The sequence below is a fragment of the Myxine glutinosa genome, chromosome 6, assembly GCF_964187855.1.
Source record: "Myxine glutinosa chromosome 6, kmMyxGlut1.1, whole genome shotgun sequence".
In the NCBI taxonomy this organism is placed as follows: Eukaryota; Metazoa; Chordata; class Myxini; order Myxiniformes; family Myxinidae; genus Myxine; species Myxine glutinosa.
The window spans coordinates 161477144-161491134 of NC_136266.1; the positions used below are offsets into that span (position 1 = coordinate 161477144).

Consider the following 13991-nt stretch of genomic DNA (forward strand, 5'->3'; position numbering starts at 1 on the left):
TCATCTTTCACAATGCATCATTTGTCTTCCTCTCTCTCAACGATACTCCGCACATCCGTCGAACCATTCGCATTTCCACCCTTTCCAACCTTCGTTGCTGCTCTACGTTCATTACCCATGTCTTGCTCCCATAAATCATAACACTTCTCACACATGCAGCATACACCTTTCCCTTCAGCTTCAACGACACTCCCCTCATCATCAGCACGCCACTCAATTCCCGAAACTTCTTCCATGCACATCTCACTCGAGCAACCGTTGCCGAGTCTGATCCACCATCTCCATTCAGCATGTCTCCGAGGTAGCAAAATGTTTTCACACCTTCCAGCTTCACGCCGTCTCCAAGATCCAACTCAACATTTCCTCCATCTGCAGCTCCCTCTGTGCACACCTTACATTTGAATGTAGCTGCCACACTGGTTAATGACCCTCTCAGACCACTACATTTTTGATGAACCCACTCAGCGCACATTGTTCATTGAATGGAGTTCACTCCGACACCCTTCCTGCACACAGCACACGGCCACTTCCCAGTTCTTTCCACCTCACCACATGCTTTACCACTTGCCATCACCTTCGTCTTTCCGATATTCACCTTCAGACCTTTTGTCTCCATGCATTCCTTCCACTTGTTCATCTTTTCCTTCAGTCCATCCATACTTTCCGCAATCAACACCAGATCATCTGCATACAACAACTCCCACTGTAAACCCTCCTTTACGTTCTGAGCCAGCACCTCCATCACAGCTACAAATAGTAGTGGACTTACTACTGACCCCTGATGCACTCCCACCTTCACCTCAAACTCACCACTGTTCCCGTCCTTCGTCCTTACAGCTGTGCACGCTCTTTTGTACATTGCCATCACTACTCTGATCAACCATTCCTCCACTCCTAACTTCCTCAATGCCCATGTCAATACTTTGCGTGGAACCCGATCGAATGCTTTCTCCAGATCAACAAACCCAAGAAACAACTTCTTCCTCTTCTCCATGTACTTCTCCTGCAACTGCCTCACAATGAAAAGCGCGTCTGTCGTTTCCTCTTCCTGGCATGATTCCAAACTGCATTTCGTCGATCTTCACTTTCTTCCTTATCCTCCTCTCCAACACCCTTTCCAATACCTTCAATCCATGCTCCAATAACTTTATCGCTCGGTACGAGCCACACTCCAGAGGGTCACCTTTCCCCTTGTATAGAGGGACGAGGGTACTCAGTTCCCAATCCACTGGAATGTGGCCTTCTTTCACCACCAGATTACAGATCTCTGTCATTCTCTTCACACCCCAACTTCCTGCTGCCTTCAACATATCTCCCACAACTCCCGTTGGCCCTCCCGCTTTTCTACCCTTCATTGCTTTTATCGCTTCCTCAACTTCCTTCTCAGTTATCTTCTCTGCCGGTCCTAAAACTGGGTTACTCTCTATGTTGCCATCCCATTCATTCTCTGTATTCAACAGCATTTCCATATATCTTTTCCATCTTCCTTTAATTCCATCTGGGTCGACAACGATTTGTCCCACTTCATCCTTCAAGCAACTCACCCCCATCACATCACACCTCTCTTTCGCAATCTGCTTTGCAATCCTGAATACTGCTTTCTGACCCTCTTCCGAATCCAAGCGTTCTCCGAACATTTTCCTACATGCCTCCTGCGCCTTTGCTCCCTCTTTCTTTGCAGCCTTCCTGGCTGCCTTATAACTTTCATGCTCTGCTGTTTCTGCTCCCGTATCCTTCGCCTTCTGCCACTCCTTGAACTTCTTCCTCTTCTCGTCAATCCTCTTTCCAACTTCATCATCCCACCACCATGTTTCCGAGTGCCTCGGTGGTCCTTTTGTCCATCCACATACCTTACCAACGGCTCCCAACAGACTAGCTTTCATTGACATCCAACCACTTTCAAGCTCAACCACATCATCCTCGACCCTACTCAGCCTCTCTTTAATGCCTCCCTTACTGTCACCTCTTTCAACCTCCACACCTTCATTCTCGGTTGGTACTTCACCCGCCGAGCTCTCCTCGCACCTTTCACCCTTACGTCGCAGACAACAAGTGGTGCTGTGAAACAGCCTCCTCCCCCCGGGATCACATTTGTGTCCCGGAGGTGCCCCCTATCTCGCCTACGCACCATCAGGTAGTCAACGGTTGTCGTCGACCCACCTGACGTGTATGTAACAAGCGTATTATCCTCTTTCTGGAACTGAGTATTACAAATCAACAAATCAGCTCCATCAGCAAACTCCAAAATCCTTTCACCTTCTCCATTTCTCACACCATATCCGTAACCCCCATGAACTCCGTCAAAACCATCCATACTCCTTCCCACATGTCCATTTAGGTCTTCTCCTATCACAACAACTTCCTCATCTTTCACGTTTTCCATCAGCTTCTCTATCGCACACCAGAACTTGTCCTTCTCTTCATCGCTTCGACCAACCTGCGGAGCATATCCCGAGATGATGTTCACCAAGAGCTTTCCAATCATCATTTTCACCATCATCAACCTATCACTCACTCTAGTCACACTCACCACACTGTCTACAAACTCCTCAGAAAACAGGACACCAACACCATTCACGCCCTCCAGGCACCCTTGCCACACAAACTTGTATTTCTGTCGCTGCCTACCCTTCACCATTCTCACACCACTTCCCTTCCATCTCCTCTCTTGCACACAACATATGTCCACACTTCTTCTGACCAATACTTCCACCACTTCTCCTGATCTCCCTGTCATTGTCCCTACATTCCATGTCCCAAACCTCAGAAAACGATCTCCACTTCGGGCTGTACCCTGCCCACATGTAGTTGTAATTGTCATGGTTCTCTTTTTGAGGCAATGTTTTTATGGCCGGATGCCCTTCCTGACGCCAACCCTCTTAGTCGCCTCTTACGACACGCAGGGATACGGCGTACCTATTCTTATCCAGGGTACACACTGGGAAACGTTTAAAACATGGAAATTCTGGGGGGGGGGGGGGGGGGCGGCTTCAGCATCACGGCTGCGGTTTAAACATATTTAAATAAATATTTGAACAAAACCATGAAAAACAATCTGGGAAAAGTCTCTTAGTGAGAACGTGGATTTGAGAAAGCAGGAGCAGAGGTGAAAGAACAAACGAGATACAGGGGGCGGGCACAAGTCGAGACGAGGAGGCCGCACGAGACACCAGGCCGCACGAGGCGCACGAGGCGCGAACAAAGAAACGACTAATTACACACAAATTTGCAACAACTACAAAACCAAAACCAAATAGAATCACACAATAACACATACACAACAAAATACGCAGCGGAAATTTGACAAAGAAACGAACGGGAAAACACTCAAACTTTGATGCCGTGGAGAGATCGAAGCAAGCCCCGTCGCTCCTACTGACTGATGCCATAGTGATGGGTAAAATAGTGGCAAGAGGCTTTGGCTTCGCCCGCTCATTGCGGCTTTGCAGTCGGGTACTAGTAACGATTACAGTTGCATATTTTCATAAAGGAAATATAATAACCTTTTTTGGCAGGTTTTGGGGTCCCAGTAACGTAAATGCAAACCACCATATACGGTGGTCGTAAGTTACCTAGGAGGTTTCAGAAACTCAATACAATTATGATTTTGAAATGCGATCGACACGGACCTTGCTTCAAAATCCGGAAGTGAACAGATGATGATGGTTCGCTGGTTTGATAATATCTCAATACAATCATGATTTAACATATTTTGATATATTAATACTATAGTGCTAATTTGTGATTGGAATGATGAATGATGCTGTTTGGAATGAAAATATAGAGATATTGAGTTTAAGACAGAATGAGGAAATGACGTAATGGTTTCCATCTGTGACATTCGCGGATTCCCCATGTGCAGTTTCGCCACTTACTGGTTATAGCAAAATTCAGACGGGCACGTTTTTGTGCAAGTCCTTCACGAACCTGCTGCCAATGCCTGATGTTCGACGGAAGGTGGCACAGGAATGTTGAATTTATTGGTTCATCCTTTAGCATTCGCCGTTTTTTATGCAAGTCATTCACGATGCAGCTGTCCATGCCTGAAGTCAAAAAATTTAATACTTACATTATTTGCTAACTGGTAACCCACCCAGGTCATACTACCCTCTTCAACTAAAGTATCAAACAAGCTCGGCTATGCCGCTGTTAGACTTTTGGTCTTGTTTTTCTTTGATTTCAGATTGATCAATTATGGCTGAGAGATTAACTGTCGCTCAAATAGCACGAATTGCTGCATGGTGTGAGGTTTGGCAGTCTGTCACCAAAATCTTATAACAACTGGTTCAGTCAAGGACATAAGAAGATCAGGAAGACATACCGCAGCGAGATCATCTTAAAACACTGAAAAGATCACAAAGAGCCCAAATCAGACAAATTGATCAGACAAGTGGTGATGAAGAGTGGAATACGTTATCGTGCACTTCAGGCAATTTTGAAAAGGGATTTAGGATGGAAACCATACAAACATCATTATGTTCATCAGTTGTTCGAGATTATTGTGACAAGAGTCGCATGCATCCAAAATCGGCCAAAACTGCTTAGTGGTGCGGAATGACTTCAAGGAAACTCATTGCACCTTACATCCTCGCAATACAATAAATGGGCAGAGGTACTTGGAGATGCTTCAAAACCTTCTTCTTTCAAAAAATCAGCAATGGGACAACACAGATGAAACGATTTTTATGCAAGATGGTGCCCCTCTTCACTTCTAGATTGAAGTGCGTAATTGCTTGGGCACCTACTTTGGACACAGATGGATTGAGCGATGAGGACTGGTGGAGTAACAATCCAGGAGTCCTGATGTGACCCAGTCTGGTTGTTTTTTGTGGGGATGGGTTTAAGAAAAATTGTATGTCAGCAAACACACTAATTTGGACGAATTAGAAAGTTATATCTGCAATGTTTTCGCCAATTTTCCAGGGGGGTTTCTAAGGAGTTCGGTATAAAATTTTATCGAACGATTAAAAAAATGTGCTGAGTGCATGATTCACAAATGTTGAAATTTGATGGTCCGAAAATAAAACAGCAATAAATGGTCTTTCAGAAAATAAATATTTTGTCGTTTGCTTTAGACTAGAAACACCTGCTCCCTTTAAAAAAAAACTTATTTCCTGTGTTCCCATTTGCTTTCGCCACCATCTTTGAACAGCAATGACAGACTGCCAGACCTCATAAAAGGAAGCAATTCATGCTCTTTGAGCAACAGTTAATCTCCCTCCCCCTTCCTTCCTTCCTCCCCCTTCCTTCCTCCATCCCCCTTCCTTCCTCCCTTCCCCTTCCTTCCTCCCTTCCCCTTCTTTCCTTCCTCCCTTCCCCTTCCTTCCTTCCTCCCTTCCCCTTCCTTCCTTCCTCCATCCCCCTTCCTTCCTCCCTTCCCCTTCCTTCCTCCCTTCCCCTTCTTTCCTTCCTCCCTTCCCCTTCCTTCCTCCCTCCCCCTTCTTTCCTTCCTTCCTCCCCCTTCCTTCCTCCATCCCACTTCCTTCCTCCCTTCCCCTTCCTTCCTCCCTTCCCCTTCTTTCCTTCCTCCCTTCCCCTTCCTTCCTTCCTCCATCCCCCTTCCTTCTCCCTTCCCCTTCCTTCCTCCCTCCCCCTTCTTTCCTTTCTCCCTTCCCCTTCTTTCCTTCCTCCCTTCCCCTTCCTTCCTTCCTCCCCCTTCCTTCCTCCATCCCCCTTCTTTCCTCCCTCCCCCTTCTTTCCTTCCTCCCTCCCCTTCCTTCCTCCCTCCCCTCCCTTCCTCCCCCTTCCTTCCTCCCCCTTCCTTCCTCCCCCTTCCTTCCTTCCTCCCCCTTCCTTCCTCCATCCTCCTTCCTTCCTCCCTTCCCCTTCCTTCCTCCCTTCCCCTTCTTTCCTTCCTCCCTTCCCCTTCCTTCCTTCCTCCCTTCCCCTTCCTTCCTCCCTCCCCCTTCTTTCCTTTCTCCCTTCCCCTTCTTTCCTTCCTCCCTTCCCCTTCCTTCCTCCCTTCCCCTTCCTTCCTCCCTCCCCCTTCTTTCCTTTCTCCCTCCCCCTTCTTTCCTTCCTCCCTCTCCCTTTCTTTCTCCCTCCCCTTACTTCCTCCACCTTCTTTCCTCCCTCCCCCTTCCTTCCTCCCTCCCCCTTCCTTCCTCCCTCCCCCTTCCTTCCTCCCTCCCCCTTCCTTCTCCCTTCCCCTTCCTTCCTCCCTCCCCCTTCTTTCCTTTCTTCCACCCCCTTCTTTCCTTCCTCCCTCCCCCTTCCTTCCTCCCTTCCCCTTCCTTCCTCCCTCCCTCCCTCCCCCTTCCTTCCTCCCTCCCCCTTCCTTCCTCCCTCCCCTTCCTTCCTCCCCCTTCCTTCCTCCCTCCCCCTTCCCTCTCTCTCCTCCCCCACCCCTTCCCTTCCACCTCCCCTCCCTGCTCTCCTCCCCCTCCCCTCCCTCCTCTCCTCGCCCTCTCCTTCCTGCTGTCCTCCTCCCTCTCTTCATATTCCCGTCAGGATGCAACTCAATGTTATTCATTGTTACCCGGCAAAGCCAGGTACTTTTGTTAGTTATGAATAAAGCAGTTCATGTGGAAAAACTGTTTCTGCAAAATTCATAATTCATCCAAACATGACATTTTTGTTAGGAGGTCAATACTTTTGCAGGCCACTGTACGATGTTGCTGTCAGATTTTTGGTAAATATATCTTCTTGGTCTGCATGTGATGGTTCCTTGCACATTGTAGTTGACTCTTAATACACTCGAGGTATAACTTGGAATGGGGAGTGATATCCGCCAACAATAATAATATCATCATATCAGGTTCAGGTTCATCATATCATATAATATCATCATATCAGGTTCAGGTTCATCATATCATATAATATCATCATATCAGGTTCATAATATCAGGTTCAGGTATCAGGAGTAATATCAGAATTCAAGTTTCTTCAATCATTTCGCTTATTCTGAAGATAACCACTGTAAAGTACAAATATTGTTTTGTCTTCTCCATTTGCAAAGATGTTTTGGTGCTGGAAAAAAAAAACTTCAGCAGGACATTCCTGCTCAGGCATTCGATTTGGTTTGTTCAAAAACTAATATGTGAAATCACACCGTACTCGCAAGCCGTTCGCTTTGGACCAAACCATTTCATGTAAATAGAGGGGGGGGGGGGATTGTCACCGTACTCGCAAGCCGTTCGCTTTGGACCAAACCATTTCATGTAAATAGAGGGGGGGGGGGATATAATTTTAGATATATATATAGTACGGGCATGCCCTAGTTGAATAAGAAATGGCAAAATAACTTTTGGAAAAATGGAAAACAAAGGAACACTCCTTGAAGAAACTTGGCCTCGTATGTAAACGTGAGTCCATTTGCAGGTTTGACGCGGGTTCTGGCCAAGCCGTTCTCACGAGTAAGAGAGAAGTAAAACCTGGTACATGGCACCAGGTGTGGGTCGAACGGAGTCGGCATGAGGCATCGCTCTCAGTTGACAAAGAACCGGCTGTGAGCGCTTCCAGCCCAGGTCCCCTCAATGGCCTCAACCTGGATACTGATGTCTTCCTTGGAGGGAGTTCCTCGGACCTCATGCCCAGGTCTGCTTTGTTGTATCTTCGGTGACCATTTTCCTTGTGTACTAAGTTTGACTTCTTCACCAAATTTATGTTAAAGCTACAATTAGCAAAACATTTTGGTAAAACAAATTCTGCAAAACTTCCTGAACGTACTTTTATCTCTGTCTCACTCCCAGAAATACTCTGTTCATGTAGTTGGACATCATTTCACCCTGCTATTCGATGTCTTTCAGGGTAGTTGAGCAAACAACAGCTGCCAAGGGCCTCATGGGATGCATCAACTATCTAAGTCTCAATGGAGTTGTGTTCAGTCTGAGCTGGCCCCCGGATGAAGGAACCAGGTCGCTTTCCACGAGCAGAAGAGTCCCACTTTACGGAGCATGTGTGGGCGAATGCCAGGCAGACCCGTGCAGGCCCAGGCCCTGCCAACATGGGGGATTCTGCCAGGTGCTGGAGGCTGACAGCTTCCGCTGCAGCTGCCCTGTTGGATATTCAGGTTGGTTTTCTGTGTACATTTCCACTGAAGTAGAACTACATATGTGCCTGTTTTATGAATGACAAGACAATCGATGACAAGCGATGGACGCTTTGGACGTTAAAGCGGGAGTCCCGTCCGCTAGCATTAGCCGGTGGATGTTGAGAATCGAATCGTCTTCCAAAGAAGAGTGGCTGATTTGCCGCCGGCACCCTGAAGATTTTACAAACTGGCGCCATAACTTACAGGGGCCAAATGCATCGACAGCACAACCGCAGCTTTCATAAGATGGTGTACACCTGCGGGCCTAACTCGTTACTGTCTCCTGGTCCAATGCATACAAATGAAATTTCCTATTCTCCAAACATAAGGTTTTTCAGTTGGTTCATTACATTCACAATTCTGGTTGAATTTATTATTGCAAATCTTTTTATTTGGGTAATAACTGTCAATACTCACAACACAAGCACACATGATATATAGATAAGCACCCAAGCATCCAGCACATCTGGAAGTGTACCAGAACATATCTAACATGGGAATGTCGACAAACCTGTAAAGATAGCTAACATATCACATAGACACACACACACACACACACACACACACACACACACACACACACACACACACACACACACACACACACACACACACACACACACACACACACACACACACATCCTTTGGGTTTTTTTTGGTGTCATCAGTACTCAAACAGCAACTCTGATTGTGATTCAATGGTAACTATGACTACTGTAATGTGCATTTCCCCCACAATTGTGTCCATGTATGTCTGTACCAGGGCCAACATGTGCTGACGTTGCCAACCCTTGCCAGCCGAGCCCTTGCCACAACTTATCACACTGCCTACGACAGACTAATGGAGGATTTCGTTGTGAGTGTCCTTTTGGTCGAGAAGGAACTTACTGCGAAAGAGGTTTGTGGAATAAAATTTAAACTTAGGGGTTTTCTCACTCATAAAGTAAGTGTAATTGATTCCTTTCTGGCTGGGCCGGCAGGATGCCCTAGAGATATGCACACTCCTAAAATTCCACCAAATTCCTGCCCAAATCAGCAAAGGCCAATGCATCAGCAGCACAACCGTGACATAAACCAATGATGCTACCGCGCAGCCTTGTGCTGCATACGAAAGAAGAAGATTCCCTCTAGCTGACAGAACAAAATGAGGATGGTTGAGCATGTATGGGATGTCTCTCCAGACAAAATTATGTGTGTCAACCGTACAAGGATTTACTCGGAAATCCAATGCAGGTGCAGGCCATTTGGCCCATCAAGCTTGCACTATCCTGCCAATATCTTGCTAACTACCACCCCCTACGAATGGCAACCTCCTTCTCGAAACATGTGCAAAATTTGGACTGGCAATCACGAACACCATGTTTCAGCAACCCGACAAGTACATAGGAACTTGGAAGCATCCTCGGTCAAAACACTCCCACATGATCGACTATGTGATCGTACGCAAAAAGCATCTGCGGTACACCAAGTTAACACGCGTTATGCGTGGAGCCTGCTGGTTCGGAGCAAGTTACGGCTTCGAATCGCTCGGCAACATCGTTCTGCTGGTCAAAAGCGTCAGCCGAGAATTGATGTGCGTCAACTGGTGATAAGCGAATCTCTCCGCGTTGAGTATGTATATAAAGTCTCAACTGAAATGTCTCAAATGGTAGACTCGTCATGGTCAAGTTTCAAGCAGGCTGTCCTGAAGGCTGCGGCCGACACAATTCCATCAAAAACGAGGACACGCAATGACTGGTTTGACGAATCTAATGAATCGTTACGTGAGCTCCTGGGCACGAAAAACGCTGCCCACCAGAAAGCACTGTCGACCGGCAGTCGCGCTGATAGACAGCAGTTCCGAACTTTTCGTAGTGATGCAACCAAATGTATCCGTAAGCTGAAAGATATTTGGTGGGCCAAGAAAGCAAACGAGATCCAAGGCTACGCAGAGCGAAAGGAGAAGCACAACTTTTTCTCCGGTCTGAAAATGGTTTACGGACCCAAATGAAACGGTACTTTCCCGATGAAGACACTGGACGGTGAACTACTTACTGACAAATCGCTAATCCTCGCACGCTGGCGAAGCCACTTCTCCGACCTTCTGAACAGATCATCGATAGTTCATGATTCGGTGATCAACGAAATCGATCAGCGTCCAATTCAGAACCACCTGGCACATCCACCAACACCAGACGAAATCGCAAAAGCTGTGAAACAGGTCAAATGTGGAAAAGCCCCTGGTTCGGACGGTATTCCGATCGAGCTGTTGAAGTATGGAGGCCACGATATGGTTACAGCGTTGTCGGTGTTGTTCAATGAAATTTGGGAGGCCGGGGATGTTCCTCAAGAATGGTGTGACACAAAATTAATCACTTTGTTCAAAGGAAAGGGCGATCGCTCAGATTGTGGAAACCACCGCGGAATCTCGTTGTTGAGCATAACAGGCAAAGTCTTCGCGAAACTGCTGCTCAATCGACTGGTGGACAATATCAGTGAGGCAACGCTTCCGGAATCATAGTCATGTTTCCGTTCAAATAGGAGCACAATTGACATATGGTGTTCACAGTGAGGCAAATCCAGGAAAAAGTAATGGAACAAAACCAGGATTTGTACATGGTCTTTGTCGACCTGACGAAGGCCTTCGACACGGTGAACAGAGACGCACTCTGGAAACTTCTTGCTCGCTATGGATGTCCAGACCACTTCATCAAGTTGCTGCGGAGTTTTCACGACAAAATGAGAGGCAAAGTGGCAGTAGATGGGGATGAGACAGACGTATTCAGCATTACGACTGGAGTAAAACAAGGCTGTGTGCTTGCGCCAACCATGTGTGGGGTCTATCTAGCGGCAGCTATCGAGCATGCCTCAAATGATCTGGAGCCTGGCGTACACGTCCGTTCTCGTGCTGACGGAAACCTCTACAACCTCCGACGTCTAAAAGCCTACACAAAGACCAAGACCATGGTAATACGTGACCTGCTGTTTGCCGATGATACAGCCTTGATTGCCCACACACAAGAGGAAATGCAGCGTATCGTTGACCGTTTTGCTGAGGCCATGGAGGCGTTTGGTCTGGTTATCAGTTTGCAAAAGACCGTGGTTTTGTATCAACCAGCGCCGGGAAGCCCGTACGTTGAACCAGCAATTACGATCGGGGATCACGTATTGTCAGTCTCAAAAGAATTCACGTACCTGGGCACATGCTCATCAAATACCGCAACCATGGACAAGAAAATCGACCAAAGAATCCGCAATGCGAGTGTTTCGTTTACCCGACTCCATAGCAGAGTCTGGAAATAACGTAGGCTCAAAGTGAACACAAAATTTGCCGTGTACAAAGCAGTTGTCATCCCCTCTCTCCTGTACGGAGCCGAATCTTGGAATTGCTATGCATGCCACCTTCACAGACTGAATGGCTTTCACTCCCGTTGCCTACGACGAATTCTAGGCATCCATTGGTCCGATCTCGTGCCGGATACGGAAGTACTCGAGCGAGCTGAAATGCAATCCATCACATGCACCCTGCAAAAGGCCCAGCTCCGTTGGGTCGGCCATGTGATGAGGATGGACGCAGACAGGATCCCACGTTTTATATTTATGGGAGAACTGCACGAAGGAGAAAGATCAGTGGGCCGGCCCAAACTGCGTTTCAAGGATACACTGCGTGCACATTTGAAAGAATGTGACATCCCGCTCGACAATTTACAAGCTCTGTCCAGTGATCGACCGAAATGGCGTAGCTTGATCCATACGCGATGCGACTCCGCGGAAAAGGGTCGTATAGATGCCGCCAAAGAAGCCCGCAGAAAACGTAATGCCTAGGTCACACATAGGCGGATTTGTCGGCGACTACTGGCGACTGAAGAAATCGCCACCATCCGCCGACAATCGTAATGAAACCGTAATGGACGGTCGCCTGTAGTCGTGGTTATCCTCCCCAGGTCGCCTGCAGTCGGCAAGAGTCGCAAAGGGGCCAAAAAGTTTTTAAAATGTTTAAAAACGGCGCGCTCAGTCGCAATGGAAAAAAATCCGCCATGCTGTCGTGATGGAACCGCCATGCTGTCATCGGTATCCATAAATAAGAGCGTAAAGCGGCCGCAACCCAGTCGCTCATAGTCTTCCGCAATCGTCCCACCAGCTAGCACGGCAGAGATGCGAATGCCATACGGCCTTCCTGCGGCATCTTCCCGACTACGGGCCGACACTGTTGCGGCTGCATATCGACTACAGAAGAACTGCCACGTCTCCCCTGCGGCTATGGGAGACTGACGACGACAGCAGTAGGACTAGTGGCGGCCGAGTTACGACTGCCTGGCGACTGCATTACGACATACCATGATTCCATGGCAAGACAGGATGGTGTGAGGGTCTCCGTGGAGTGAGGTCCTGTGGTGCCGACAAGGATATGGCTTTATTGTTTGGACTTGGGACTTTTGGGAACTTTATTTTTGGGACTTTGGTCCTTTGGAAACTTTATTTATGGGACTTGGGACCAGTGGAAATAATTTGTTGGACTTTATTTCCATTCTCTCTCCCTGCAGAAAAGTTTGATTATTACATTACAATGATACATCTTTATTAACTTTCTTATTGTACATCAAACATCTTTATGCTTCATGTCATACATCATTGAAATGAATAAAGTGAAATGTAAAATAGAGAGATAAAGATTTAAAAAGTTGTGTGAATCGTCTCCAATCGCCGGCGGTCTTATTGCAGTCTTGCGGACGTCGGAGTAAACCGCCACCCGGCCCCAATGCAGTCGCCGCGATCCGCCATCGGTCGTAATCTAGCCGCCAGACTGTCGCCACGCTGCCGCCGTGCATCCGCAATGCAGTCGTCATCGATCTTCAACAGTCGCCATCCCACTCGGGGCGTCGTCGCAATTCAGGCGCAATGTGGCCGCCTGCAGTCGCCATACTGCCGCCTGATATTGATGGTCTGTCACATTACCACCCGACATCACCAGTAGTCGCCGAAAAATCTTGATCGCCGGCAGTCGCCGGTAGTCGCCAAAATATCCGCCTATGTGTGACCTAGGCATAAGGAACGCGAGCGGCAACCGGTGCCTGCCGACTCTAAATGGGTTTGTCCAACTTGTGGACGCCGATGCAAATCGGCACTCGGACTGTATAGCCACAAGCGGGTTCACAAGAATTGAACACCAATGCCGTAACGGCGGGGTGACATGGTACTACCCCCTACCCATTTCCACTTTTTTCAGATACCAATCAAACTCCGTATTAAAGATATCCACTCACTGTACTCTCACTACCCATAAAACAACCACACCTTGACAATACTAGCACAAGCTTTGATGGGCCGAGTGGCCTCATCCGGTGTTGAAGTTCCTTGTATGTGAAAGTGTATTATTACCCTTGCGGGGAGACCCTATACCATCCATTCATCACTCACTGAGTGAAAGACCCAAGCTTTTGAGGGACTCATCGGGAAGTCAAGTATTTGATCAAAATATTTCCTGGAAAGTGAGCCATTTGCCTTTTTATCTCTCCACTTCCTCAGAAATGGCGGATGTTTCTGATACCGTCTTCATCCCAGCCTTCAATGGTCTCACCTCGTACATTGAGACTCGGAGCCTTAAGCAGTTGGCGCACAATGCTAAGTGAGTCAGCGTTTGTAATATTACAAATTACGCATTCTCAAGTACACTTCGATTTATGATGACTTGAACATGGATAGGTAAAATCCAAGGCCATTTTCATCCATTAAATTTATTTGAAGTGTTCGGCCGTTTTCTTTTAGGCTCTTCATTTTTCTTTAGTTGTGTTTCTGATGCCCTTTTGCTGTTCTTGACAAACATTGAAGTAGAAATGTTCTACTCTTCATCACAATTCATGTTTAAATGTACTAGTACACCCATTCCCTACAGGAGTGGCAGTAACGGTCATTCCTCTCTGGGGTATGTAGATTCAAGTAGATCTAGGGTCGGGCCTCAAGAACATCAGGGGTGTGTCCA

At 47.4% G+C, this 13991-nt stretch overlaps 1 protein-coding gene across 3 annotated transcripts in view; it reads left to right on the forward strand.

Moving 5' to 3' along the window:
- The window catches only part of AGRN (agrin), a 185352-nt gene that overhangs the window by 118014 nt on the left and 53347 nt on the right, over positions 1 to 13991 (forward strand). For all 3 annotated transcript variants that reach the window (XM_068118853.2, XM_068118854.2, XM_068118855.2), the window contains 4 exons: positions 7321 to 7536; positions 7749 to 8011; positions 8796 to 8930; positions 13538 to 13637. In XM_068118853.2, the coding sequence (XP_067974954.2) occupies positions 7321 to 7536; positions 7749 to 8011; positions 8796 to 8930; positions 13538 to 13637 (714 nt within the window). The remainder of the gene's footprint in view (positions 1 to 7320; positions 7537 to 7748; positions 8012 to 8795; positions 8931 to 13537; positions 13638 to 13991) is intronic.